Raw genomic sequence first — 26810 nt, 5'->3', positions numbered from 1 at the left:
GCAAACAAGAAGGCAAACATTTAAGAAGTTCCCTTTGTAGCTCACACAGTGGATTTGGCTTTTCTCTCCAATTAATTTGGAGGAGGTGATGAGGAGAGGCAAGAAATCAATACGAGCCTAAGCAACGGAGAAAAATGAAATGAGATTCATGAGAGGGAACCGTCTCTGCACTCCATTCCCACGCCTCCATTTACAACCTTGAAATAAGGCACATTATAACCTGTTTTTGTTTCATTCATTTATTCACAGATTGGAAAACAACCCTAAAATAACACTTTTTTCTTAATGATTTGGTCCCTCAAGGCTCAATAGATTTGGATCAACAAAAGCAAAGTTAAGAAAGCTCATCTTTTTTTTTTTCCGTTGAGAAATTAAGCAGTATACTAACAAGCAAGGAATACAGAAATACTTCTACTTTCAAAGAGATAAATCTCACAAAATCTGGTCAGTTACAGCATCCTAGCATGACTCTTAAGTACAAAATCTCTAGTCATACCAATGTTTTGACTTCTGCCTTTAAACAAATGAGCATTAACTATGGACTTGATCAGTTTGTACCATAAGTCTGAGAAAACATGAAGATTTGTACTAAAAATGTTAACTCTCATGCAGACCTACACATGGCTATGCATCGATGCATTTGACAGGCTACTGGTTAGTATACAAACACCATTTACAACAGTGTCCCCAGTTAAACAGCATCTGTCTAAACGTAACAAAGGACATCAATTTAGTCTAGCTCTTGTGACCTTGTGCTTGTATACACAGCAGACTTGAATATTTGTACAAATGTACTGCTTTGAATTCAGTCATGGCTATTTTCTCTGTGGTTGCTGTAGTCTCATCCTCTCTTACTGACTCATTTCTGAGACATTTTGGCTTTTGATAAATGTCGCTTCCTCTTTCACCAGAATTTGCTGATTAATTATCATCACTTCCATTGTAACCGGGAGTGGGGGATGACTGATATTTTATTCCTTTCCTGCTAATTAGCATCAACAAAATTGTGCCAGAGAGTTGTGTCTCTTAATGGTGACATAATGGTTCAGTGCGTGTGTGAGTGTGTGAGGGGACTGCCTGAAAGAAAGACGGAAGGGCAATAAAAAAAAAAGTAAAAATCACTCAGCTCTATGCTCTTCATTTGAGAATGCCTCCTTTCATCTCAGTCATTGTTTCTCTAATGAGCAACGCTGCTGCTGCCTCGGAGTCCACTTAGCCACAAGAGGATAATCCTGTCGTGCACGGGAGAAAGATCTAATCTAGGCAGCATCATCATCATCCACCCAAACAAAGAAAGCAGGGTAATATTTGCTTGGCTTTCCGTTTACTGTAACCTTAAAGCGTGAGGAAGTGAGGGGGAGACAGAGGATGCCAGGAGGACTTCCCTTCTCCTCCTATGATTAATATTCAACTCCATCTTCTGCAGTGATCCCCTCATTGCACGTAGGACAGAGAGAAAAAAAAGCCCTGCAGCCCCTCGGAGAAATACATTTCATGAGCAAAACTGGGTTACAATCAACCTGCTGCGGATGCTGAGGATGTAAAAGTGGATTATTATTAAATAATTCTGCCCCTTGCTTGCATTCTTTGCCTGCCGGACGTAATCTGACGATGTGATTGAAGGTTAAAGTTAAGTGGAGTTAAATATAAATACGGTCTTTGTTCGGTTTGGTTTTATAAGCTGGCAGGAAGTGAAGTCCTCAGGCCTCAAGGGAGGCATCTGCTGCAGTGGTAACTTTCTCAGGAGAAGAGGAGGAGGAGGGAAACAAGAATGTCATATGTGGACAAACAAAGCCTGTCTTGTGAGTCCCGTGCACGAGAAAACATGCCTTTCTTATAAATTCGCCAGAGAGCAGCGAGCGTGTATAACAAGCTTTAATGTAACTGCCCACGTCATGGCTGTAAACCTGTGCACAAGTCAGTTGATGCACAAAATACTAAGAGTCATAGCTGATGGATTTGCACATTGCTGTTATAAATCTGCGACTAACTACACCCAAGTGCAGGAATCTAGTCTGATAGTTCTGTCTGTTGGTGCAGGACGTGTCCTCTTCAAACCCGCCACACTGTCAGTTTTCATTGTCATTTAAGCAATGCAGACGTACAAAAATATATTACTACTCATTGAACAAACTGATAAAAAGTAAACAAGATATTTGTCACAAAAGCTGAGAAGCATTTTTCAGCCAAAAACAGCAAACACCGTAGCCAGTCACACGCTGAATCAAAAGACATCTTCCGTTTCAGAAGGAGAAATAGTGGGTTGAACTTTTCTGGCATTTTTACCATTTGGCGACCACTTTCAGGGGTCTTGACCCAGATTTTGGGAACCACTGATCTAAAACAACCAGTCTGATTAGCTTGACGCGAGTTACATCTTCTATTTTTTGGGATGCACTTTCAGGTTTAGACAATCCAAAAATAGGCTGACATCGAGGGAAATGATGCTTCATGTGGTTCTGATATCTTTTCCATCACAAATATGATAAAACTACACATTATCCAATTATGTAGGATCACAGGACTTGTAGGTGACTGTTGTGTCTAGTTCAGTAGCTTTCTTCTTGTCTAATAGCACCTGGTTTCACAGTGGATCAAGGAGGAAAAGAGGCCACACCAGCCTTCAGCTTCACTTATTCTTACTGGAGACAAGAAAGACAGCAGTAGAGACATAAATAGACCACAGACACAGAAACAATCAATGAGGAAGCCGTTATTACTAAAATAACATGATTTTTGATATGTTAGCTTGTTTCATCGGTTATTTTGATTTGTATTTTGCTTGTAAAATGGCAACACTGAACAGCTTCTGTAATGCTAACACTGAATACAGAGAGAGACCGGATGCATTTATGGTGGATCGATTGTATCTGAGGTTATCTGGGAGTAGCTGTGTAACTGATGTAAAGCATATTTTGCATGGTTTCTTTATGGGTGGTGGTCACACACCAGAGAGATGTTTAAATTGAGGCGAGACAGACCAAACAGAGAGAACAGTGTGTGTCAGCAGGAGGAGCGAGGTTTGACGAGGAGGACGACTGGAGCCCTGCTACACTGGGCTGTGGTCCGGAGAGGCGTGCGTGGCCGTCACCATCACGCACTCGGTGGCTGTTTCCTTGGTCCTGCGAAGGCCCGTGTACAGCCTCTCGTCCAGGTTAGCAGTCAGTTTGTCCGTTATCTCTGCCGTGATGGTTTGCGGGCCGTAGCCTGAGGAGTCGGGCAGCTGAGGGGGCGAGCGCTCGTCCAGGGGTTCGGGCGGGTGTCCGGACTGTTTGCTGTCCTCCTGAGGGTCGGGTTGCTCAACTAGAACGCCATCTTTTTCTGAGACAGATGTAGGAAGAGTTGGAGGAGATGAAGATGTGTGGTCCTCCTGCTCCTTGTCCTTCCCTACATCCTCTGTGGGTTCTAACTTTGGGGTGTCTGGAGTGCTGCCGGTCCCGTCGCTGGTCTCCTCGTCCGGAGCGCTGACAATGCGGGGCAGTGTGCTGTGATAGCTCGTGTCCAGGGGGTAGTTTACGCTGTCGCCCCTCCGTAGAGGGGTTCGCTGTCTCTCAAAGGAGGACTGGAAGTGTCGGATGCCAGGGTCGCTCCACTGTTTGTGCCGCTGCCACTGTTTTCGGAGGTGAATTCGGGAACGGTGCTTTCTTAGCGGTGACTCCTGCTGGTCAAACTGAGGGTCGTGGCGGAGGAACTCATGGAAGAGCGCGTCTGTCTTTTCGTCTATGCTGTAGTCTCGCCGGTGCAGGGTTAGCGGTGCAGGTGGAGGCTGCACAGCTTCTCGAGGAGTCAGCATCTGACCGTATGGGAACCAACTCAGTGAACCAGCACTCGCTTCAGCGGCAACTCCCCCACTGGCACCCAACAGCAACTCCTCTTCAGGCTCCTCCTCAAAGAGATGAGACTCAAAACTCTCACCGATTGTACCCGTTCGCCCTGCGTTGGTGAAATGGTGTCTTTTCTCGTGGGCTGTTCTGTCTTTAGGGCTGCCGCTGATGCTGCTGCTTCCAAACAGTCGCAGGTCTTCAGGGCCTCGACATGGAGCTTCTATTGATGCATAGCCGCTGTCCATCTGCAGCAACTTGCGAGTCCCTGTTTCTCCATCGCTGCCCCCTCGCTCTGATTCTGTGCTTCCCTGTTTCCTCTTTATTGACTCCTTCCCTCCCAACCTCTCATCGACGTACGCAAAGAAGTCCTTGTCATCTTCTCCACCCTCTGCCTCATCCCCGAGATCCTGGGATGGGTAGCTGGGGAGGCCTCCTCTTTCTGTCTCGGTGCGTCCGCCCAGCGAACACACACTGTCAGCATCACTGCAGACTGAGTTCCTGTCGTTGTTGCTGCTCTGGTCGGAGGCGGCGTACTGTTCGAGTGTTGCACGTAATGACCAGATGTCTCTGTAAAGTGACTGGGGATCCTGGGGGTCGAGTGGGTCCAAAGGGTTGGCGCCTTCCCTTCTTGCCATGGATCGTGCTTCCTCTTGAGGATCAGGGGACAAGCCAATCACCCCTGGTCCTCCATGGCTGCAGCTGGGCTCCACCATCACCTCCACCTCTACCCTGTAGTGTGGAGCACAGGGATGGAGAGACGAGATAAAATGAAAGAAATGAGGAGGAAAAGGAGAAACAAAAAGACACGCAACAGGAGTGTCATCGTCAGAGCGTTTAACTACGTTCATCTGAGACATGGCTGTGTTCACAATGCACAGAATGATTTTTATGGCTTGCAATGGTTGCTGGTGCATGTCCTGAATGTGAACTCACAGTTGAAGCCACGTGAGCTCAGCAGGTTCTCAGAGGCTCATCTTAGGATGTCAAATTTAAAGGATATTTATTAATCAGAACATAGCATGACTCAAAATCACTAAAGGATGATAAAATATCTTTCCTCATGGCAGCTTTCTGGTATTGATTTTATTTTCAACAATAAATATCAGCCCCCAGGAAATACAGATTTAGTTTAATCTAATATTCAACTTCGAAAAGAAAAGTTACATAACAAAATATTTGAATTAGATCTGATTATTATTGTTGCATTACTTAATATTCTGCAAAATGTGGATTTATATAGCTGCAGAACTACAAATACCAGCATCACGGTGACCTTTGTCCCTTTGAGGACATCATGACATTATCAGACCATGTCAGCGATGGAATGGTTCCTGATGCCAGATATTAACCCCATGCCCTAATTCTCTACTCCACTCTGGGGGAAAAAAGTGCACTCTGGGAATCCCCAGCATGTGGTTTGAAATCATGAATTGGTTTTAAAAGAACTCTTGTTTACGAGGCTCTTCTTATAAACAGATTAGACTGTGGTAAAGTAATATCTAGTAATTCAGCATTATGTCTTTTTTTTAACATAATTAAGTGTCAGAGGAAAGCAATTACTTGAAAAATGACAATGAAGATTCTTAAGTTCAGTTTACTTGATGCTTACATTTCACAGAAGTGCACTTTTACGTGAATGCAAAGTGGTGGAGAATCGGAACTTAGAGGTTTAGGCCTACTATAAATCATTGCACAGGTTTTACTAGCTGCAGTAAAGAAATGAGGCAGCAAAGCAGTGGACAGGATGAATGGCAAGGGAATTAAAGATACCTGCCGAGGGAGGGGGGTGGTGTGGAAGGAGGCGAGAGGAGGCGTGTGGTGGGCTGGCTGGGACGGTAGGCGACGTCCTGGGTGCGGGCGATGTACTGGATGAGGTCTATGTGGTGAGCATCGTTGTCGTCCTGGTCCATGCTCTCGCTGGCGGCTCGCTGGCGTTGGAACTGCCTCCTCTTCGGAGAGCCTGGCGAGAGCAGTGAGTTTATACCAGTCGTGTGACAGCAGGAGTGAAGTTACACTTAATTCCATCAACTGTGAGAGACGGGGTGGGGCAGGGGAGCTGGATTTGTGATCTTTTTTTGGTCTCTTGGTATGACAGAGAAAGAAGTGAGCGGGGAGGATGTGTATACAGGATGAAGGAAGGATTTACTCAGGGGCTCAAATTGATTTGGAACAACCAAACTTTGCGTCACTGAGCCATCTGTCTATTACGCTTGTGTGTGCGTATCTCAAACTCAGTGAAAAGGCAGCGCACAGTTGGTTGCGGGAGCCTCATGCTTAACCACTGTCTGTTTACTATTAGAGCATGCTGGTTAAAATGAAGAAATACACGTCAGAAAGAACATTTTACCACAGCATTATCGCACATCACGGCTGCATTAGGTCTTTCTAAAAATAATACAGTAAAAATACACCATCAAGAATCCATTACCTCTGGTGTCCAGACTCGAGGCTCTCTGGCTGCTGTCCAGCTTCCATTTCTTGATCTTGAAGTAGGGACTGGCTCCCTCCAGACTAGCATGGCGCCGCAGTTTAGTCAAGAACTGCAGCACCGGCCTCTGGCTGCCTGAACCGCCCCCGGCTGGAGAGGCAGCGCTCCCCACCGCGGCCCCTTCCCCAACGCTGACACTGCTGCCTGCGCCTCGGGGTCCAACTCCCATCATCTCGATCTGAACAGAGAGAGGGACAGAAAGAAACGTGGTCAGAAAGGAAACCTGCCAAGAGTAGTAGACTGTGCATAATCTTGTCTGACAGTGATGTTCCACACAGGATTCCATGTTTACCCATCAGCCATCATCCTTACTGGTCCTCCCTCAGGCTCCATGACCCTCTGATGTCGGTGTGAATGACTCACTAGTGGGTGTAAAGACTGACCGACTTAAGGAAATGTATCACTCTACCAATGATTAATGAGTAACTCCACAAACTTCAGGCTGACCTAGATTCTACATGGCTCAGACTTTAAAAACATGAGCTCTTGCAGGTAATTTGTATGCATACTCAGTACGTGCGAGGTATTTGTGCTCATGTGTTTTTAATGTGTGGCTCTTAAGCGAGAAAAGCGCTGTGTGGAATGCCAATTAGTTTTCGGGAGGAGTGAAATACTGTATATTTTACAATGGTATAAAGTCACTTACAGAGGTCGAGCTCGGCTCCTTGGTGCTCAGAGCCACAGTGTTCATACAAAAGCTGGTATCCACCACAGAGTTGAGAGTATCTCCAGGGAGGGCACCGCTAGGATTGACACTGAGGCTTGTCAACGCTGTTTGTGGTAGCGGACACAGCATCGGCTGAAGGGAAGCACACAGACACAAAATAAATGATTCAGTAGTCCACTTTCATTTTTAGATAACATTTATGACTGAATATCAAATCCAAATTCCCTCCCCATCTGTCATCCCAGCACGTGCGATTGAACAGTTTAGCTACAGTCCCAGTAAACAATATTGAAACCCTTGAAATTTTTTTCTATTATTGCTTTTCAATATTCATCAAGACTCTTTTATGTCAAAGTGAAAACTGTCTTCTACAAAGTAATGTCAATAAATTTAAAAGTTAAAATATAAAATACCTCCACAACTGCAGTTATATTAAAAACACATTAAGAGGGGTGATTATTTGTGACTTTTAAAAAGTTCAACAACAAATCTAAAATATTTCAGGTGGTGTGATTTTTGCTTTTAAGTGATGTTTCATACTTTCTAAAATATTTTTTAAAGAAATGATTTCAGACAGAAATACGCTTTCTCAACATTTGCTTGCTCATACAATGAAACAGAAAAGTTTGAGAATTTGTGTGACGCTAGGAGCTGCAAAGTTCTCGTGTGGATGATAGCATAAAGCATTTTTGGATTATATCCTGGCAAATGTGTAAGGATATCATGCAGGCATATTAATATTGGAAAAAAATAAAGGTGCAACAACAGTATGCTAGCCCAAACCCACTGTATGGTGCTTATAAAAAGCATTCATTCACTGGAAATGTTGTTTTATTATTTTTTAACAGTAAATCATGGTCAATATAGTCTGGAGTTTGGCCAAGAATCTACAGAAAAATAGACTCTTTAATGGCGATGTCAAAAAAAACAACTTCACACTGTAATGTCAATCAAAAATATAAAATGTACAATAATAAGACAAGAATGTCAGGTTGCATGGTGATCGTAAGTGAACCGCAATCGTATTTTTCACTTTGGCATAAAAGAGTCATTTTTGTAAATTCAACAAATCAGCAAAGGCCAGTTGTACTGACAATTATTCAGTGATGTTAAGCAGAGTGAATGCATTTTGTAGGCACTGTAAATGTGAAGTCAATCCAGGTGAAATGAGCAGATGGAGGGACCTCACAGGGCACACTGGGTCGATACATTTCCTTTAGCAGACCCAAGTGAAAGATGTTCTAATTGGCCCCGGTCAAGACTAATGATACACAGCAGGTCACGGCTGTTACCTGGAAGATGGAAAGCGCTGACTTAGCGACGGGGCGCGTCGTCGCGGTGATGGTGTTCTCGGCCGAGTCACACTCATGGATGGTGACTATCTTGAGGGCCGGTGGGGTTATGTGGAGGTGAGTCAGCCGGGCGTTCTTCAGGTGGTGGAAGTCGCCCTCGGTCAGAGTGTACCTGAGGTGGACAACAAGGAGTAAAATAAGAAGCTACGAATCCTGGCAAGATGAGACATAAGTTGCACACACTTCCTAAGTTTTAAGTCATAAAGCTTATCCTTCCTCAAGAGACAAACAGGCAAGAAGAGATATGTGACTTTTGGATTTAGCCCTGCAGAATAATTCCTTTTGAAGAATTTGCATATCATGCTGAGAGCTTTAAGAGAAAAGTAGGGCAGTGAAATAATGAGAAATGGTGCACAGCATACATACATCATTCTGAATTTAGCCTAAAGTAACGCAGAAGTGAGTTAAATGCAGTAAAATGTTCCTTTGATCTCAGACAGCAGAAAACATGGCTTTCACAGACATTAATGAGTGTTGGGAGCTGAATCATTAGCATATTGTGGGTTTCGCTGTGTGTGTTGACTTCCTGACCTGCGCCCCTTCTCCTGGGTCTTCTTGCCGTGATCGAAGAGCGCAGCCTCATTGAAGGAGACACGACGACCCGTGGGGCCTGTGGAGAGGAAACGCTCCGTCTCTTGGTCGTGAGAGCTGGCCATGGACAGGCAGTCTGACTCATCCACCCTGATGGTGATGTCTACCCAGAATGATAAAGAGACAAGAGACACTTAATCAGGTAGGTAGATGAATGAAGTGCACTTTATGAATACACTTTATAGTTGATTGTAATCTATTTGAAGTAGGTGAGTGAATTTAGAGTTTTCAGACGTAGTATTATCGGTCTGTTGATCATTTCATTGCTTTTGTTCAAACTGGAATATCTGAACAACATTCATGTTCCCAAAAGGATGAATTGCACTTTTTTTTAAGGATTTCTTGAATTTTACTCTATTGCCATCATCAGGCTAAAGGTTTCACTCATTCGGTGTCATTTCTGAGTGTCTATGAAATCAGCAGTCATGCTCCCAAGAGGAAATGCCCCACTGTCTTTAGTGGTCTCCTGACTTTTCTTTCTGGACCACAATGATCTCTGTGGTTTTAAGTGAAAATGACAACAGTTTTCAGATGAATTCCTATGAAATCTGATAGAAACATTCATGGTCCCCTCAGAAGTAATTAAACTGAGACGTTGTCTGGATTTGTACAAGTAATTTGCTCTATGTAACACAATGATGTTTAGTCACATATTATTTGATCAAGCAAATGTAATTTATTTAATTTAAGTGAATGAGTTTTCAGGTATAGTAATGTTGGTCAGTTGGTTCATTGCTTCAGTCCAAAATAGAATTTCTGAGCAACATTCCTACTCCCCAAAGGATGGAACCCACTAATTGATGATGATTTCTTGATTTTTACTCTACTGCCATCAGTTGGTTACACTTTGCACTCATCCAGTCTAATTGAATGTCTATGAAATCAGCTGTCATGGTCCCCAGAGGAAATACCCCATTGTCTTAAGTGGTCCCCAGACGTTTCCTGTTGTACCACAATGATATAAGTGGTTTTGAGTAAAAAGTCTCAACAATTTTTTTGATGAGTTGCTATGAAATCTGACACAGACATTCATGGTCCCCTCAGTAATAAATAAACATTTAGTCTTGATTTGTATGTGCAATTTGGGTCATATAACACGTGATTTTTAGTCACATATTCACTCAAGAAGTCCTTAATCCATGTCCCCCATGGGGCCTTAGATGCACGTCCTGTACTATCTGTTCCCACTCTATTCCTGTCACGTTTCAACCATCAGCTGTGTAATAAAAATAAACAATGCCCAAAAATACTTTGAAAACTACTGTCCAGTCAGCTTACAGTATATCTGGAGCACTATACTATGCATTTCAGTGGTGTTCACTCCCCACCCTTTGGAATTCGTTTCAACATTGAATCCCCAAGACTCATTTGTGTCAGTGGAAATGGATTTCTACACAGCAAAGCGAAATAATTAAAAATCTAAAATGTAAAATAAGTGCTTCCGTAAGTATTTACCATCTTCAAGTCTCAGGTCTCAATCAGTCTTGCATATCTGGCAATGCAATTTAACCTCATTCTCTTTTGCTAAACTGTCAGGTTGCACTGCGATCATAAGTGAACCACAGTTACTTTTCACTTGGATATGAAAGAGTGATTTTTTTTGTTGTAAATTTCTGTTGAAAAAGCCAAGTTAAACCATAACTATGTTTCAGTGATGAAAAGCAAGGTGAATACTCTTTATGCACACTGTAAACATGTGAATGCAGCTGAATTGAGCTGCCAGAGGGTCCTCACATGGCACATTAGGTCAAGACTCTAATGTGTCTTTTTATGTTTTTTTTTTTTAATTTTAAAAAGCCTAATTAAATTGACCACGACACTGTAATAGTGTACTATGCTATATATATATTTGAACTGACTAAACCAAACTGAGGTCAAGCATTTGATGTTAAGACATTTTTGTGGAGGATCTCTATGATAATATGTCAAACTGCTGACTGGAAAACTAAACAAAAGGGCTTACAAAAGCAATCTGGTGCCAAACTGATGCTGCTTTTTAATAAATCATCTTTCATTGGACACAGAGTGCTTTCACTGGTTCCAAACTGTCAAAATGTGTTCCAGGAATGGCACAGCTACTTAAACTAATTGGGGTGGGATCACAATATTTTAATGGAATAAACATTGCACATTTGCGCTGACGTGGTAAAAATATTCCTGCCTCCATCAGTCCTATCTGTCCATTTCCCAGCTTCCCTGTCTCCATTACTCCTCCCTCACTCAGTCACTCGCCTCGTTATCAGTTTCTTCTATCCCTCCCTTGCTACATTTCCTCTCTGTCCATTTTCCTCTTACCGTGGGTGGGCTGAGACTCCTCCATGTAGGTGGTGTTGGTTTTCTCAGGGTCATCGCTGGCCCTGGGGCACACAAAAACATTCGGATCAATCCTGTGACATGATTACCTCTGAAGTCTGTCTTTCATCTGATGGACCCCGCAGATGCAGGCAGCCACATGGGCTACCGAGGCTTACAGTCAGCGGGGCTGTTTGTCCTTGCTGCTCAGGGACACCTGGACTTTTCAATGCACTTACAGGTGAACAGTTTCGAGATTCATTTATAAAGCAAGCGCAAGGGTACGGTGATAGGAGTGAATATTCACTATGCTGTTTGTCTAAATGGCTGCCTCCCTGGCTGTATAAATCAATGTAAATCATTGCCAGTAACTTGATAACCTTGAGGGCCGGGGGACCTCTTGGCCCGATAAAGCACGGCGCTTTATTGGATTGCACGGTTCCACTCATCTTGTTTAGGGGTATTACTCTTCTGCTATACTTTTTCTGCAAACCTCTCAGTTTTTGTTAACATCTTTAATAGCGGTTGATCCTCCACGGTGCTTCGTAAAAATCTCATGCACAGGATTTACTTGATGAGGCAGAAAGAAGAAACCGAAAGCTCTTCCCAGTCATTTCTCTCCATCTGATTTCTTTGTGCACGACTATGAGTTGTGTGTGTGTGTGTGTGTGTGTGTGTGTGTGTGTGTGGGTGTTAAGTGACTTGAGGGATTTTTCTATCCACCCAGATCTGTGCTTCTCCTTGTCTTTCATTTCCTCTGTGGCTCCTGCTTCTCCTCCATACTGCGTTTAATGTGTGTGTAAGAGTTTGTGTGTGTGTGTGTGTGTGTATATTCTCCGTGCGCTGGGTTGAGACGCAAGATTAATCACTGCCGATGGCTGCTATGAAATCTCATTACACTCATCATTTGTACCAGCCTGCCCGATTCTCCTCTCGCTCGCTCCCTCAGCCTTTTCACGCCTCAGCCTCTGTGCTCTCTGTTTATCTGCATCTAGCTGCTCTGCTCTTATGTGTTCGAGGATACGTGATGATGCCGTACGAAGGGACAAAGAGCCTCCAGGGTCAGCCATCTGACTGCTGAATAAACACAGATGAATCACAAATAAATGAGAGTGAATACTGAATGTAAGGTGTTTTCATAACTGGCCCTGTGGGGGTCCTGACACTCACACAGCAGACACGTATAATGAGCCAGTGCACCCTGTTGTCCTGCTTTGAAACGCTTACATGTCTCTATAGGGTAATATTAGTTTCCCATTACCGACTGCAGTTCTTTGATTGTAAAGATGCTTCCGTTTGTTTGATGGCTCGCTCTCTGCCTCTTAATGGAATCACGCTGAAGAACTGCTGTTGGCTTCATTTGCAACCGCGATGGGCTTTATCTATTATGCATGTATGCAAATTTAATATAAATACCAGTCTGTCTCTAAGTAGCCGTTGCACAAAAGCTCAGGAAAGAACAGCTTCTATCAACAAATGGTGTGTGCTCTCGTACTTTTCATGCTGCACCTGTGCACCTGGATCTGCGGTTTAATCTGCACTTTTTGTTGTTGGAACTGCGTGGGAGTGGTGTTGATTTAACTTTGTGGGATGTAGAGTTTGGTGGTATTTTGTTAGACTGTATCATTTGGAGGTTTTCGAGGGATTAATAACACCAGGAAACAAACAAAAAAAATCATGGAAATCAATACAACAGCACACTCTGTAGCCACAAAATCAGCAGAATTAAACTAAAAGTGAACATTACAGGTTTTATAAGGTCATCATTCATTACAGCACTACTTTTATTAAATTGCAGAGCTGCTGCTTTTATAATACCCAACTTATAATATAACTGCGCTGGTTCCTTAGAGCTTCTTGGAGCTTATGTGCTGCACAAATTAAAAGTCACTCTAGATGATGAGGTTGGGTGAATTGCTAAAAAAAAAAAAACCTGGAGTGAATACATAATTCCTGTATCGCACCTTGCACAGCATTGCCCTCCTCGACAGCTGCGACGGCAAGCGATGAGGAAGACGGAGATGAAGATCAGCGTCCCTACCAAGAAGATGGAGAGGATCACCAGGAGGAGCACGTAGCCATCCTGCTGCTCCTCGGCTTCGAACGGGATCTCCTACAAAACGTACAAAAGGGCACAAAGATATCATAAGCGAGATAGATTGAGCTATTAATAGATGGATGCTGATCACATTATGTGGCTGTTGAAGACATAAAAGCTTCCAAGCTCTCAAAGATGATTTATGTTGTAACTTTCTGACCTGACAGAGATTAAAAAAAAAAAAAAAACACCTCCACTCTCTTTCACCTTCTTATGCTACCAAGTTCAGAACCAGAGGTAAAAATAAAACCATCAATAAGCCATGTCGGCCTTACAGGGCAAAAGCACACACAAAAAGAATCAACACTGCACAGAAGCATGAACTTTCTAGGTTCAGTTTAAGTGATTTACAGATATTTATTTTGCAAGATGATGTGCCTGATACCACGACTAGAATTGAAACTTTTTTTCCTCCACGGAAGCAGCTTATAAGATTGATTTAGCCCCACTGCTTGGTTGGCCTGCATAAAGTGGATCTATAAATACCACAGTGCAATTAATCAATAGATGCCAGGGCTATTAACCTGTCTATAGTGTACCTTAGCTGTGGGAAAACTCTCATAGGGAGGACTGCAGCTGAGGGAATTAACCACACACAAGCAGCAGCAGTGGACGCTACTGTTTTACATAACAATGTTCAGTTAGAGTCGTCCAAAATCTCTGGAAAAACTTCACTCTGTCCACATGAACAGATACGAAGCAATTGCAAAAATGTGTTCCTGCAGCAGATTTCTTTTTGTCCATGCTGGCTGCAAACACAGAAATGGTTTCAATAAAATGATAGATGGCAAAATGAGAGGGAGACTGGAGGTCAACAGCGGTTTTCGCTCTTTTACAGAGTATCAAAGCAGCCTGACAGCCGAGGGTTATATAACGATAACAGACCTTCGATATCAGAATGATGGTCTTATAGGTGGAGTGTTTGGCTGAGCTCTGCGAGGAAAGAAGTGTTAATGAGCGCTAGACTCTGACATCACGCTGTAATTTCGGTGCGAGGGGGAAATTAAAGCCGAGATTAGATCAGAGATTTAATTATTTCAGGTCCAGGTCAGGATGTTCTCTATTAGCCAGTCAATCGGCCAGAGGAGAATATGAAGGCGAAGTATGGGTCTGGTGATGAGCTGCACACAACACACAGACACACACACACAGGAAGTTTGAGAATTAGCCAGTGGTGAAAGGCAGACTTACTGTGGAGTTTTCTGGTAGGATGTTCCAGACGGTAGACTCATTGCTCATGGTCCAGGCCGACTAGAGAGTCCCCCTGAGAGATAACACATGCACACACACACACAAACATACAAAGGAAATGACTGTTATTGGAGCTGTTCATCAAATCACAAAGTAAACCGCCACATGTACTGCACTTTGCATGTTAATAAATCTAGATGTACTGGACATGCAAGCTGAGGAGAGTCACACGGAGAACAGAAAATTTACATTCTGCAGCAAGAGAATGTTACAGTGAAAGGCTGCAAGAACAGGCAGAAATCTAATATTCTAATATGTATGTTGTGTGTTTGTACGCATGCATGCAACCCCACTGAAGATGCATGCATCTCGGCTGTAAATCATCACCCATAATTCCATATCAGCCCAACGACTCTCAATCTGCCCACACACAACAGAGAGAAACACCAGCTTCAGCAGCTGAGTTCCACTACCGCCGCCGCTGCTATGCTCTGACAGATCATAGCCATTAATACTGCTACTGCAGCACCAAACGCCCACACACACACACACACGCACACGCACGCACGCACGCACGCACGCACGCACGCACGCACGCACGCACACACACACACACACACACACACACACACACACACACACATCCTGGACAGATCTACTCACCCAGCAAGAGGGAAGCAACATGCCAGCAGCATTCAGCACTCCTCGCTCGCCTTGCCAGTCACTGCAGCACTCAACTTCAGCGCCACAACCTGTGAGCTACTCCTGCCTCAATTCCCTGCCTCTACCGCCGCCTGACAACTGTTACGGGAAGCACGCCGGGCTGTGACCAGAAATGCTTTCCTTTGCAGTGCTCGCACCACATCCTGCTTTCTAACCAGCCACAGTGGTCTTACCCTGATGGAGGGCAGTGCGCAGCAGCAGCAGCTCTGGATGTGTGTGTCGGGGGCTGTAGGCTCAGGAGTCTCCTCCTCAGCTCCCTTGCTGCATCCTCGAGCCGCCTCAGCCTCACCCAGCCGACTGAAGCCTGAGCAGCAGCAGCAGAAGCAGCAGCAGCAGCGTTTCCCCTCCTCAGGGCTGGCCCACTGGCCTCAGAGCAACAGGATGGCGGTGCTGCATGGCTGATATCAAGCATAAATCCAAAGAGGAAGGATTATTCAAGTGTTTGCGTGGTTAAGTTGTGCATTACATAAGTGGCTGCATTCAACAAATGCACAGAGATCCCTCACAGACTTCCACTTATGCTGATGATTATAGAAAAATGCATAACAGAACATGTTCACTTTTAGATAAATGTGATTAAAAAAACCATTATTTTAGTAACCAGATGGTAATAAGATGCAGCATGTAGTCACAGTCTGCCGGAAATAGAAGGGAAAACAGCATATTTCTTACAGAAAGCTGTTTAAATCAATGTATCCTCACACTTTATTGGGATCTGCGTACTTTTGCTGTGTACCAAACCTTGAAGATTGCTCTACTGATGAGCTGCCAGAGCAGATGGTGAGACATGGGTGTCCCAGCAATGCCGTATCCCGTCATGCTTAACAAAATTTCCGTCTATACCAGCTGCATTACTGGTATCATGGAGAGCATCGCGTTCGCTTTTGGATTTCGTGGTATATCTTAGTAATTAATGCCCCTCTATACTAGATATGAATACATGTCATAAATTAAGGGATACAACACAACAGAAAGCATATCGCTTTTTGCTCGCCAGTATTTTCACCCAAAATAAAAGGATTCTAGAAGCTGTTTTCTTCTGGAGGTTTAAGCCGATGAAATCTTTAGGATGTAAGAATCGCATTATACTTGTAAGTGGGGAATTGACCGCAGATGGTGCGATTTTTCGGCTACATTCCGATCAGCGACGTTATAATAAGCCGTCTAGATATTTCACAGGCGCTTCTGATTTCCATCAGTCCGGTGGCAGCGACACACACACACACACATACACACACACTACTTGTCCGACCACAAACACGGACTCACCTACTCTGCTGGCCTGGTCCACGACACGAGTGGAAAGGGGGCGAAGCCAATAACACCAAAGTCTTCCGTGAGCACTTTAATGTGGACTTTAAAGCTAAAAGTATTTATGAATGAAACCCCGCCGCTTAAGACACGCCCACCACCCCAGTCAGAGCCGCACCACGTGACGCAGGGAGTGAGGTAAAGCTGAGTGATGGAAGGTTTTTCACAAAAATGAAAAAAATAAAAAAACCAAATCATCCTGATGCTCAGTCAGTCTGCAGCTGCGTCAGAGGAGGGGAAGCCTGGCAGCCTGCTCTTAATGTAAACCACTGCCTGCTGCAATTGACATCATTACAACTGTAAAAGCTCTGATTCTCACTGATGCTAACGGATTTTTTTAGCTTTTTATTGATTTGTTTTTAGTTTGTAGCTGTGAGGGGGGAAAAAACAGAAGAGCTTATGTAGTATTGTCAGTATTATGAAGAATATGTATACCTGCGTGTGTGTCCTCGATTCACAGTATGCATTTTTGACACCTTGGTCAATATTTGTGCAATAAATATGTCACTGAAAGAGGAAATGCTCTTTTAAGATGTATTTTACATAGATCTTTGGCACAAAGTTACTTTAATAATGTTGAATGCATTTTGTTCTTTAAAATGTGTGCATATGTCTGTTAGTGGGCCTATATCTGTTGTTGCATGCGCAGCCAGTATCACAGGATTTTGGTGCCAAGACGTTTCAAGAAACTTCTTGCAAATTTCCCTCCAAAAAAATGTAAACCTGAAGTCTCTCAGGTACAAAACTATTCAGACCTTTAGTTCAGAACTTTAAGGAATGTGGGATACATGACACAGTCTATTGAGAGCAAAAGCTTCATCCACAGATGAGGTTGGTGGGTTCATATCTGTTGTTGCCTGTGCAGCCAGTATTACAGAATTTTAGTGCCATCTCCTGGTGGTTTTGGTACTTGTTTCAAACAGAAATCGAGGAACTAAACCAGGTTAATTCCTCTTTTCTAAACTAAGGTGTCACCGTGCATTCTTTAGTGGTGCTTTGATGGGTTCATGTTCCTCCCAAATACTGACAGAAGCACTGTGGAATTCTATATCTATTGAAACTGTATACACATTATTCAAGCTGCACTTTTTGGTCATCTTGTGTTGCAGATTATGTTTTTAAAAAATAACATTCCCACCAATCTACATTCAATAACCCATAGTGACAACATGAAGACATGTTTTAAGAAATTCTCACAAATTTCCTAGAAAATCTAAACCATGAAATCTCTCATACGCAAAGGTATTCAGACCTTTTATTCAGAACTTTGCATTCCTTGATTTTGAGAGTTTTCAGGATACACCATACAGCCTATTGAGAACAAAAACTTGGTCCCCAGGTGAGGTTAGTGGGTCCATATCTTTTGGTATTTGTGTTGCCAATCTCACGGGATTTTGGTGCCACCCTCTGGCAGTGTTGGTGTCTCACTAGTTTCAAACTGAAAATCTGGAATATAAACAAGAATAATTACAATTCTCAGTATTTAGGAGGTCCATGTTCCTTCTAAATGCTGACTAAAAACCAAGCCGTCCCTCCTAATATACAATAGAGGAAATATTTGTTTTAAAGCTTCTCTCGATGAATCTTTAATTACATCAGAGCTGTCAGGAATATTTCTTTATTAAGATAAACCAGTCATCTTGCAAAATATTGTGTTTCAGTGTTTTGATTGTGTTATGGGACTAGAATTATGAAGATGACCTCTCTAGCAGCTCAAATAAACATGTCTCCCCACAATGTCTCATGTTAATTCTAAATTTTAGCATCTAAATGTGTTTTTTCATTAACCCAACAGGAAAGGCAATTGAAAGATGTTTTCAAATCAGTAGCAGGAACACATTAGTGTAGATTTTAGGGAGATACTTGCTATTTAAGACATTTGCATTCAAAAATGTATACAAAGTTTTTTTTAACCATTTTATTGCTTTTCAACATTGGAATATGTTCTATTTAATTAAGCTGTCTTTTTTCTTTACAAGGGTTTTTAAAATAGACAATTTCAAGTCAAAATGAAGACTGATTTTTTTATTTTTTAAAGTCAAATAAATGAAAATAGAGAATATTAAATAAGTGTTTGCATAAGTATTAATTTAATACAGGTGCAGCCAGCTGTAATCTGTTCAAACTTTGACATGAAAGACACTTTCGTAAATTATTGTCATAATAAAATCATACTGACCACAATTCAATGTTAAAAAGCAATGGAGGGGGTAAACGTCCAGTTTAGGTGAATACATTTTATAGAAAGTGTAAATAAATACATATTCGCCATAAACTGATGCAATAAAAGAACAACGTTGGCAAGTAAATAAATAAATTGATTAAAAATGACGTCCACGCGAACCAAACACTGCAGCCTGAGTCAGTTTATTTCTTTAAAAAAACATAATATTTACCAAAAATGGTGCTAACAAGTTGACATTGTCACAGCGACTCCACAAATTCACAACCAGTCCGCAATACAATAATTAGCTGAAATGTTTGTGTCGGCTGTTTCTCTCAAAAGACTACTCTACCCAGCATCCTCTGCGCCACCGTAAAGCCTGATGGGTAGCTTCCCAACGTCCTTGTCCTACCAAGCGCACACCGACCGCCTCCACGCAAGGGCTTGGGGATCTCTGTCATTCACCAGTGCTTGAATAAATCCATACTTTTCAGACATGATGGCAGCAAGATTCCTCCGTCGTGCTCTCCCGGTGCTCAGGCAGTCCCGTTCCTACGCCGAGGCCGCCTCCGGTGCCCCGCAGATGTCCTTCACTTTCGCCTCCCCGACACAGGTAATGTTATCGGGGAGGCTTCTCGGGCCCAGCTAGCTTATCGGCTAGCTTACGTTTCTCATTGAAATGTAGCATCACAGTTTGTAGAAAGCTCAGCGTATTGAGCAGTTTGTTACTAATACACGCTGTCTTTTTATTGCGATACATAAAACTAGACATGCAGGAACTTAGTTACTTTTAGAGCTGAAAGTTTGCATTGTTTGTTAGAGGGTTAGCTTTGCTAGCTAACCTAGCTGTCATTCACTGTCTTTGACCAGCCGTGTGTGGTGTTAGCTGCGGATTTGCGAATGTAAAGCTTCACTTTTTCTGAAATGCATAAATCTTCTTGTGCATTTTTAAATACGTGTTCAAAGTGTGGAACATAAGCTTGAGTTTAAATGCTTTGTGAAACCACAACACAGCAAGAGAGCTCGAAATGCTCAATCGTAACCTTGAAGCTGGTGTCAGTGGAGCATGATTCATTCAACCACTATGTTTGGCCAAACAGTTACCAAGAAATCGTTTTATTGTGACATGTGCATTATAAATAGAAATGCAAAGTTGTCAAGCTGTTGTTACATTATTAAAAATGGCTATTGACAATGCTCTGCTAGACTTCATATTCCATGTTGCAGTTTTCTACCTGCATCATTGATTTAAGTAGATTAATACTTCATTGATCCCAAGGGATATTTAAGCATCCAGTGACTTAAAAGTAAAGATAAAACATTAGACATATAGTAAAATAGAACTGAATATTGACAAGAATACAATGTAGTATAATTGTGGTGGCATATATGTACAGCATAACATGTAATGGAGTATATATTGTAGTAGTACATATACAGTAGAGAGATAATATTGTCTTTGGCATGCACAAGGACAGAGTTGACTGAATGTTATTGAAGGGCAACATTTAAGATTATTCATTGTGAATGTACTGGAGAAGTCTGCAGCAAATGTGAGGTGTCGAGATGAATGTCAAGGGAGAAAAAAGAAGTTCTGAGTCTGTTTGATCATTCTATAGTTGTTTGACTGTTCGTATTAGGTTTGATTGATTTCATTGCATGTGTGTTTTCCATCCCAGGTGTTTTTCAAAGAGGCTAATGTGAAGCAGGTTGACGTGCCCACGCTCACCGGTGCATTCGGTATCCTTCCGGCCCACGTTCCCACCTTGCAGGTGCTCAGGCCTGGCGTTGTCACAGTCTTCAATGACGACGGTTCCTCTGCTAAATACTTTGGTAAGATTCTCCTTTACTGAAATGGGGAAATGACCTCAGACATGCATATTTTGATGTCATTGTCCTGCTGTTCAAAAAAGGATGCACAGTTGTGGCAAAAATACTAATCACGATTACTTTGATTAACTGTGAAATCGTGATTATCTGTCACACCTATGCATTGGTTTTAGAGACAAACTGTTCTTATTTCACTTACACTGAACTCATATTATTGTTGTGCTGCATTCCAGGTATTGTACATATCCTTGCCTCAAGTGTATGTTAAAATAAGGTTCTTCTTCTCTTGAATTCAGTGCATCTCCTCGAGGTAAAACATAAATAAAATGATATCCAAAACACATAATTCGCTAAACATCTGCTTTAAAGTAGAAACTAGAATTTATAGATATTTCCAAAATGCTTCACATACAAATTACAGTAGATGTCAGTGCTGTGCAAAGAAAAAAACCAGTAGTCTCCACTCTCTGTTACTGCAGCTCAGACCTGCACATGACCACAGTTTAGTTTTAAAAGGGAAATAAGTCGTTCTAGGAGATTTATATATTTAATAAATTTAGATCAACTTGGGCTGTTTTTCTCCAAGTGTAAATGTCTGTGTGTGGAGCTGACTATGAGGAGAGCACACGTTTTCTACATCAGTATCGCAGTGGATTTTACTCATTTAATGACAGGAAGCCAAAATAATGATGAGCGATATTTTATTAGTCGTTCAGCCCAGTGAATAGCCAAATCCTAAGTGCATGTGCTGATGACGCCCATTAACGGAACTTGCGAGTGCACAAATGCGTTTTGTCAAATTCTTCATGTTTACCCCTAAAGTTTCTGATACAAATATTTAGAATTGCAATTTCTGAAAAGCTGAAATCCACCACTTGAATTAATCTGTTCCAGTAAGGTTTTTGCAGCCAACTTTGCAAGTAAGTACCTCTGATGTCTGAATCAGAGAAGCTTAAGTTGTTGAATTCTACCAAAATTAAAAGGTCCTCAGTTTTTTTTCCTAGCTGTTAAAATGGCAGCTGCCTGCTCGATGCAACAATTAGCTGAGAATGTGGACAGAAACTGTTGTTGTAATGATATCTAGGAAGTGGGGGGGTACTTTGGGGCTGCGTTGAACTTTTTTTTTTTTTTGGTCTTAAAATACCTTTAAAATGGCTGTTTCTCAGCATGTATAGTTACCCGCTATATGTTTGTGTTCGCAGTGAGCAGTGGGTCAGTAACAGTCAACGCTGATTCTTCAGTGCAGCTGCTAGCTGAGGAGGCCGTGCCCCTGGACCAGCTGGACATTGCAGTAAGTATAATGTTTACCTTTACATCTATTCACATTGAAGAGCCTATCTGCTCTAATGTTGGACAGTATGACCAAATATATTGTGAGATGGTACAAATTTGACAGCTGCAAAAACTTTAACCCTACAGTTGAAGTCGCATTCACAGGATCGCTCCATCAGTATGACAAAAATTGTTTGGTACTTGTTTTCACCAGATTGGGCAAAAATGAAGCCATGTTTACTTCAGAGCTTTTAAATTTGTGAACTTTCTTTCCAGAAAACTGCCGTATCAAGACAAATCTATGTTGAAATGTTTACACACATTATTCAGGCTTCATTCTTGATTAACTTTGTTCTGTAGATCACATTTTAAAGGATAAAATTCCCATCAGTCTACACTAAATAACCCATAATGACAACATGAAGACACATTTTTAGAAATTCTCACAAAAATCAATACTTGAAATTTATCATTCACAAAAGTATTTAGACTTTTAATCCGTAACGTTGCATACCTGGATTTGGGCAGTTTCTCTCCTTTCTCTTCTCAGAGTCCATTAGATTTGATGGGGAGCATCTATGAACTGCCATCCACAGGTTTTTACACAGGTGTTTTGTTGGGTTTAAAGCCGTGCCACTTCACAACAGTCAGATTCTTGTCCTGAAGCAACGTCAGTACTGCCTCAGCTGTTGCTTCAGGTCATTTTTGTACACTCTGGCAGTTTTTTTACTTTCTGTATTTGGCTGCATTATCCTTCCCTGCCACTGTTATGCTCTACCACAGGGATGCTATTAGCTGGATGATAAGTACCGGTAGTGCCAGATGAAGAGCTTAAAGTTCTGCACAAGAGAGAAGTTGTATCTGTTCTTCTGAAACCAGTCATAAATTAAGAAATGGTTTTATACACTTGTTTATAGCCACATTTTATTCTGCAGAGATTTCTTGAACTTGGTTTTAGCTCTGTCATGTTTGAGGCTTGTTTTTGCATACAAAGGTGTGTTCAGTCAGTACAATTTGCATCAAGTTTGAGACACATTTCAATGATTAAGCAAACGGGATGCACCTGACTACAATTTGAAGTGCCACAAGTAAGAATCTGAACATTTTTGTAAAGAAGTTTCACTATTTGACTTTCAATCTATTTTCAAAACATTCCGAGCACAGAATGTTTTCACCTAGCCATTATGTATTGCTGAGTGCAGATTTAGGAAAAAGGCACTTCTTTCAATTCAAATTTAAATCTACAACACTGTTCAGTTTCCAAAACTACAGGGGTGTGAATACTTTATGAGTTCATTAGAATTCAGTTTACTGTGATAGATGTAATCCATATCAGTCAGTCTCTACCTGCACGGGTCGGTTTGAGTTTGCGTTGCACACGAGATTACACAGATCATGAAAGTACGTCTTTATGTAAAATGCAATTTTATTTCAACATGCAAAAAGGCAAATGATGAAGAGTGCTACCAAAGAGTGTAAAGATATGTTTGATTTTTAGAGTTCCTTTCAGTTTGATGTCTGACATGTCATTCAGAATGACTAGTTTGATTTAAAAAAACAAAACAAAAGGAAAAGACGAAGTATGTTTGTCTTATCCAGTGTCAGATGGAGGCCAATAGTTACCCGTTACATGTTCCACCATGTAGATGCAGTGGAAAAACCTTCAGTTAGTGTCACATGATTAAACATTCTGATTTGAAATAACCAGCCCTGAAAAGTATTTCAACCCAATACAGTCCAAAATAAACCCTGCTGACACCATTCCAAAACATTAAAACTTTCACAAAAGCTAGGATTTCATGTAGAGTTTATTAGTCGGATTGTTAGACCCTCCAGAAAAACGCGGGCAAAAATCCTTGATTATGCGAATAAATATGCGGGGTTTTTATGCCATTTTATGCAGGGAAATTGCGGAAAGTTGCAAAGTATGCGAATAGTTGTGAAATATGCAAAAATATGCGCGATTCACCTGCCGTCTGGCCACGGAGTGATGTGTCCTCTGACCAGACACTGGGACTGCTGCGGGGTTACTGGACTAACAGCCTGTGCTTTGGGAGGGGGAGAAGCTCACAGCAGCATCTGCTGTTGAGGACAGTAACTGCAGAATGATCCGAGTTTTCCTGTCAGTCTCCAAAACGGCAGAAAAAGTCGCTAGATTTGTGGCTAGTCGCTTTTGACAAAAAAAAGTCGCTAGGACGCTTTGGAAAGTCGCTAGATTTAGCGAGAAAGTCGCTAAGTTGGCAACACTGGCGCCGCGCTCCGCATCAGCTCGTGCTTCTAGTGTGTGTGTGTGTGTGTGTGTGTGAATGCGCGAACTGATGACGTCAGGCCGGGCGTCACATAAAAACTCACTCACAACTCCATTTATATTGGTTATAGTTTTCTCATTTTATGCGGAAATTGTGAAATCAAGCGGGACCCGCATATTTCTCTTTTTTTTTTTTTATTGTAGAAATGTGAGATTCTTGTGGGAATTATGCGCTGTTTTGCGGGCATTATGCGGCCTTTTGGGAAATAATTGACCCCCACATAATCAGCGGCATTTTGGTGATTAATGCGGGAATTCATGCGATCGCATAATCGCGTTTTTCTGGAGGGTCTAGATTGTGTTACTTTGCACAGGTGATCCTGTAATTACAGTCACCAACCCTGTATTTGATGTACAGATTAGTCATGTAACAGCTGCATTGATCCCCTCATTATAAACCCTTTATTGATTGTTATGGTCTTATATTGTATATTTTAATGAGGTATAAATGTGTGGGATCAGTATTTGTGGCATTTAATGAGGATGAATGCACCCTTTCACCTTTGGGTGTGAGATTTATTGTAGCAATCCAAGGAATTGGTGTTTGTTGAAATGCCAGTTTGGTAATTAGTTGTTTTGAAATCATTTAATATATTTCTATTCACTGTGTGCTTACTCTGTGGTCATGGTTGTCAGTACAACATGGAATTTTTTATTTGGTTTCACAAAACACAGTTCGATTTCACCTTGACGAACGGTTCATTTAAATTATCGTATTGCCGCGATTATCTTTGTACCTGATGTGTCCTTGAGCGCTTTAATCCTGAGCCTCTCTGTTGTTCTGGAACTGACTTTGGGTTTTGACTTTCACTGTGGATGTGGGCGAGCAAAAATCTGAATTTCTGCTTTTGATATTATTTTTGATGGTGCATGTGTGTGAATCAAGTTTGCACCTGCAGGGCACACTTTATCAGTCCAAGTTGTTTGAGACTGTAGCTTCCCGTCAAAGTACACGTGAAGTACAATTTGTCACAAGCTGCACAGAGAAAGGAGCTTTGAAATTCTGACAAGACAGTTTGGAAAATGTGGTCGTATCTTTTTGGATTGAGGTTTCTGAATATGCTTTGCCACATAAGTGAAATGACCGGAGTAATGCTTTTTTCAAACATCTGGTCAGGCTGAGTCAGTTTTGACAAATGATTACAAATGTCTTGAGAATGTCAGTCCAGAGTGGGTTTGGCAGTTCTCTATGGATCTTTTGTTTTAATGAGATTTCTGTGATTGATGTCTACATCCAATTTGCGGAGGCTTGCATAATTCCTGATTGTCCACCCTGGGCTTGATCTTTGACAGCAGAGACCATCCTCTGAACCCACACAACATTTTTTCCTTCTGATTTTTATCGGAGGGGCTGAGGAGCACCTCCCAGCTGATGATTATCCATCCGATCAGTGTTGCATTTGAGCTTCAATGTCGAGTCCTTGTTTAAATGTCAGTCTTGTTAATGCTAGGCTGCGTTATTGTGCACTAGCCGCCGAGGTGTCTGTCTTTGACCTTGGGCAGTGCCAGTGTCACTGTCAAGTTGACTTCATAGCAGTAAATGAGTTATTTTTTTTCCCCTCGCCGTCTTCCCCCTCTGTAGTAACAATGCACATGAGCCAGCACTGTTAATAAGGAGGGAAAGGTCAGTCACTGTTGAGTTATAGCAGATGTGTCAAATCCCTACTGGGAGACCTTTAACTTCCAGCTATGTTTGGCATTTCTCGTTTCTAATCGCGACTGTGACAAATGGAGCTTTCAGAGTAAAGAGGCAGCGGGGATTTTCTCTGCTTGTCTTTCTTCAGTTCTGACTTGTACTTGCTCAGACTTGATATTCTGACTGTTACATCCCAGTCAGCTTCAAAGGGGATTTTGAGGTGATTAGAGTTTTGCAAAGTCTTGGTCCAGTCATTTTTTCTCAATAACAGAATAGTGAGCTGAGACTTTTTGTTTTTCTAGCTATGATGAGGGTGTGTGATGGAAGTGGAAGCGCTTTTGCTTCACAAATATAAAGTCTACATTGTGGAGGTTATCATTTCTGTCCCTGTTTTACATTCACAGCTCCATGATCTGTTTTTCTGTCTATTTTTAGGCAGCCAAGGCCAACCTGGAGAAGGCCCAGTCTGAACTGGCCGGTACATCTGACGAGGCAGCGAGGGCAGAAGCTCAGGTCAGCATAGAAGCCAACGAGGCCATCGTCAAGGCTCTGGAGTAGACCTGTGGTACGTCCTCAGCTGCATTACTCTTTGCAAAAGGTAATATTTAAAAGTATAATGTGTATCAGACTGAATCTATCCATTTATTTTTTCCTTCTAGGTAATCTTTTCTGTTGCTTTGAAGGAAATCATCTGTTTCCAGTTCAGTCAGTGTCCAGGAGATTCCAGGCTTTCTTTGTACAGTGGATGAAATTAACAATAAATTTATTTGGAATTACTTGTTGATTGTGTTTCTTTGAAGACGGGCTGCTCACTTAAACAAGTTTTTATGACTACTGTGATAAAAGGCATCAGTGCTGGTGTTAACATTGCTAAATGTCTGCATTTCATGGGTTGAAAATGCCTCAGTGGTAAAGGAATCGTAAAACACTTAGGGATTTATTTACATCATGAAATTCATATTTATGTGATACATTTTTATCATTTGTGTGAGGAGGATCAGCAAACTAAGAATTTCATTGTACAGTATAACGGTCTAGTTTCTGTGCGTGTCAAACCTCTTGA

General features: G+C 41.9%; 2 protein-coding genes across 5 annotated transcripts; one reads left to right on the top strand and one right to left on the bottom strand.

Annotated features, from left to right (window-relative positions):
* Positions 1-223: 223 nt before the first annotated feature.
* cbarpb (CACN subunit beta associated regulatory protein b) lies at positions 224-16568 on the bottom strand. Of its 4 annotated transcripts, XM_022191759.2 has the most exons (11): positions 16496-16568; positions 15400-15624; positions 14504-14576; positions 13179-13327; positions 11218-11279; positions 8863-9025; positions 8272-8443; positions 6959-7111; positions 6253-6490; positions 5595-5784; positions 224-4553 (listed from the first exon to the last, which is right to left on the bottom strand). In XM_022191759.2, the coding sequence occupies exons 3-11, from the start codon at positions 14549-14551 to the stop codon at positions 3050-3052; spliced, it is 2679 nt and encodes an 892-aa protein (XP_022047451.1). In that variant the 5' UTR covers positions 14552-14576; positions 15400-15624; positions 16496-16568; the 3' UTR covers positions 224-3049. The 4 variants fall into 4 exon arrangements, with proteins under 4 accessions (XP_022047451.1, XP_051803106.1, XP_022047452.1 ...); XM_051947146.1 differs by lacking the exon at positions 15400-15624 and having other exon boundaries at positions 16496-16562; XM_022191760.2 differs by lacking the exons at positions 15400-15624; positions 16496-16568 and adding an exon at positions 15167-15393.
* A 2507-nt stretch (positions 16569-19075) lies between these two features.
* Positions 19076-26523, top strand: atp5f1d (ATP synthase F1 subunit delta). The gene is made up of 5 exons (XM_022191768.2): positions 19076-19314; positions 20381-20534; positions 21734-21822; positions 26183-26312; positions 26407-26523. The coding sequence occupies exons 1-4, from the start codon at positions 19198-19200 to the stop codon at positions 26303-26305; spliced, it is 483 nt and encodes a 160-aa protein (XP_022047460.1). The 5' UTR covers positions 19076-19197; the 3' UTR covers positions 26306-26312; positions 26407-26523.
* The last annotated feature ends 287 nt before the right edge of the window (positions 26524-26810 follow it).

The sequence above is a fragment of the Acanthochromis polyacanthus genome, chromosome 4, assembly GCF_021347895.1.
Source record: "Acanthochromis polyacanthus isolate Apoly-LR-REF ecotype Palm Island chromosome 4, KAUST_Apoly_ChrSc, whole genome shotgun sequence".
NCBI classification, from domain to species: Eukaryota; Metazoa; Chordata; class Actinopteri; family Pomacentridae; genus Acanthochromis; species Acanthochromis polyacanthus.
Note: the sequence above shows the minus strand (reverse complement) of the source record. Positions and strands in the feature narration are given on the sequence as shown.

What these genes read in the sequence shown, in the direction of transcription:
- atp5f1d (XM_022191768.2), top strand. Translation starts at nt 19,198, where the DNA reads ATGATGGCAGCAAGATTCCTCCGTCGTGCTCTCCCGGTGCTCAGGCAG. An exon ending in CTTTCGCCTCCCCGACACAG is followed by an intron (nt 19,315 to 20,380) that starts GTAATGTTATCG and finishes TTTCCATCCCAG; the next exon opens with GTGTTTTTCAAAGAGGCTAA. An exon ending in TTCCTCTGCTAAATACTTTG is followed by an intron (nt 20,535 to 21,733) that starts GTAAGATTCTCC and finishes TTGTGTTCGCAG; the next exon opens with TGAGCAGTGGGTCAGTAACA.
- cbarpb (XM_022191759.2), bottom strand. Translation starts at nt 14,551, where the DNA reads ATGAGCAATGAGTCTACCGTCTGGAACATCCTACCAGAAAACTCCACA. An exon ending in ACCCAGGAGAAGGGGCGCAG is followed by an intron (nt 8,444 to 8,862) that starts GTCAGGAAGTCA and finishes TGTCCACCTCAG; the next exon opens with GTACACTCTGACCGAGGGCG. An exon ending in CAGCGCTTTCCATCTTCCAG is followed by an intron (nt 7,112 to 8,271) that starts GTAACAGCCGTG and finishes GCTTCCCTTCAG; the next exon opens with CCGATGCTGTGTCCGCTACC.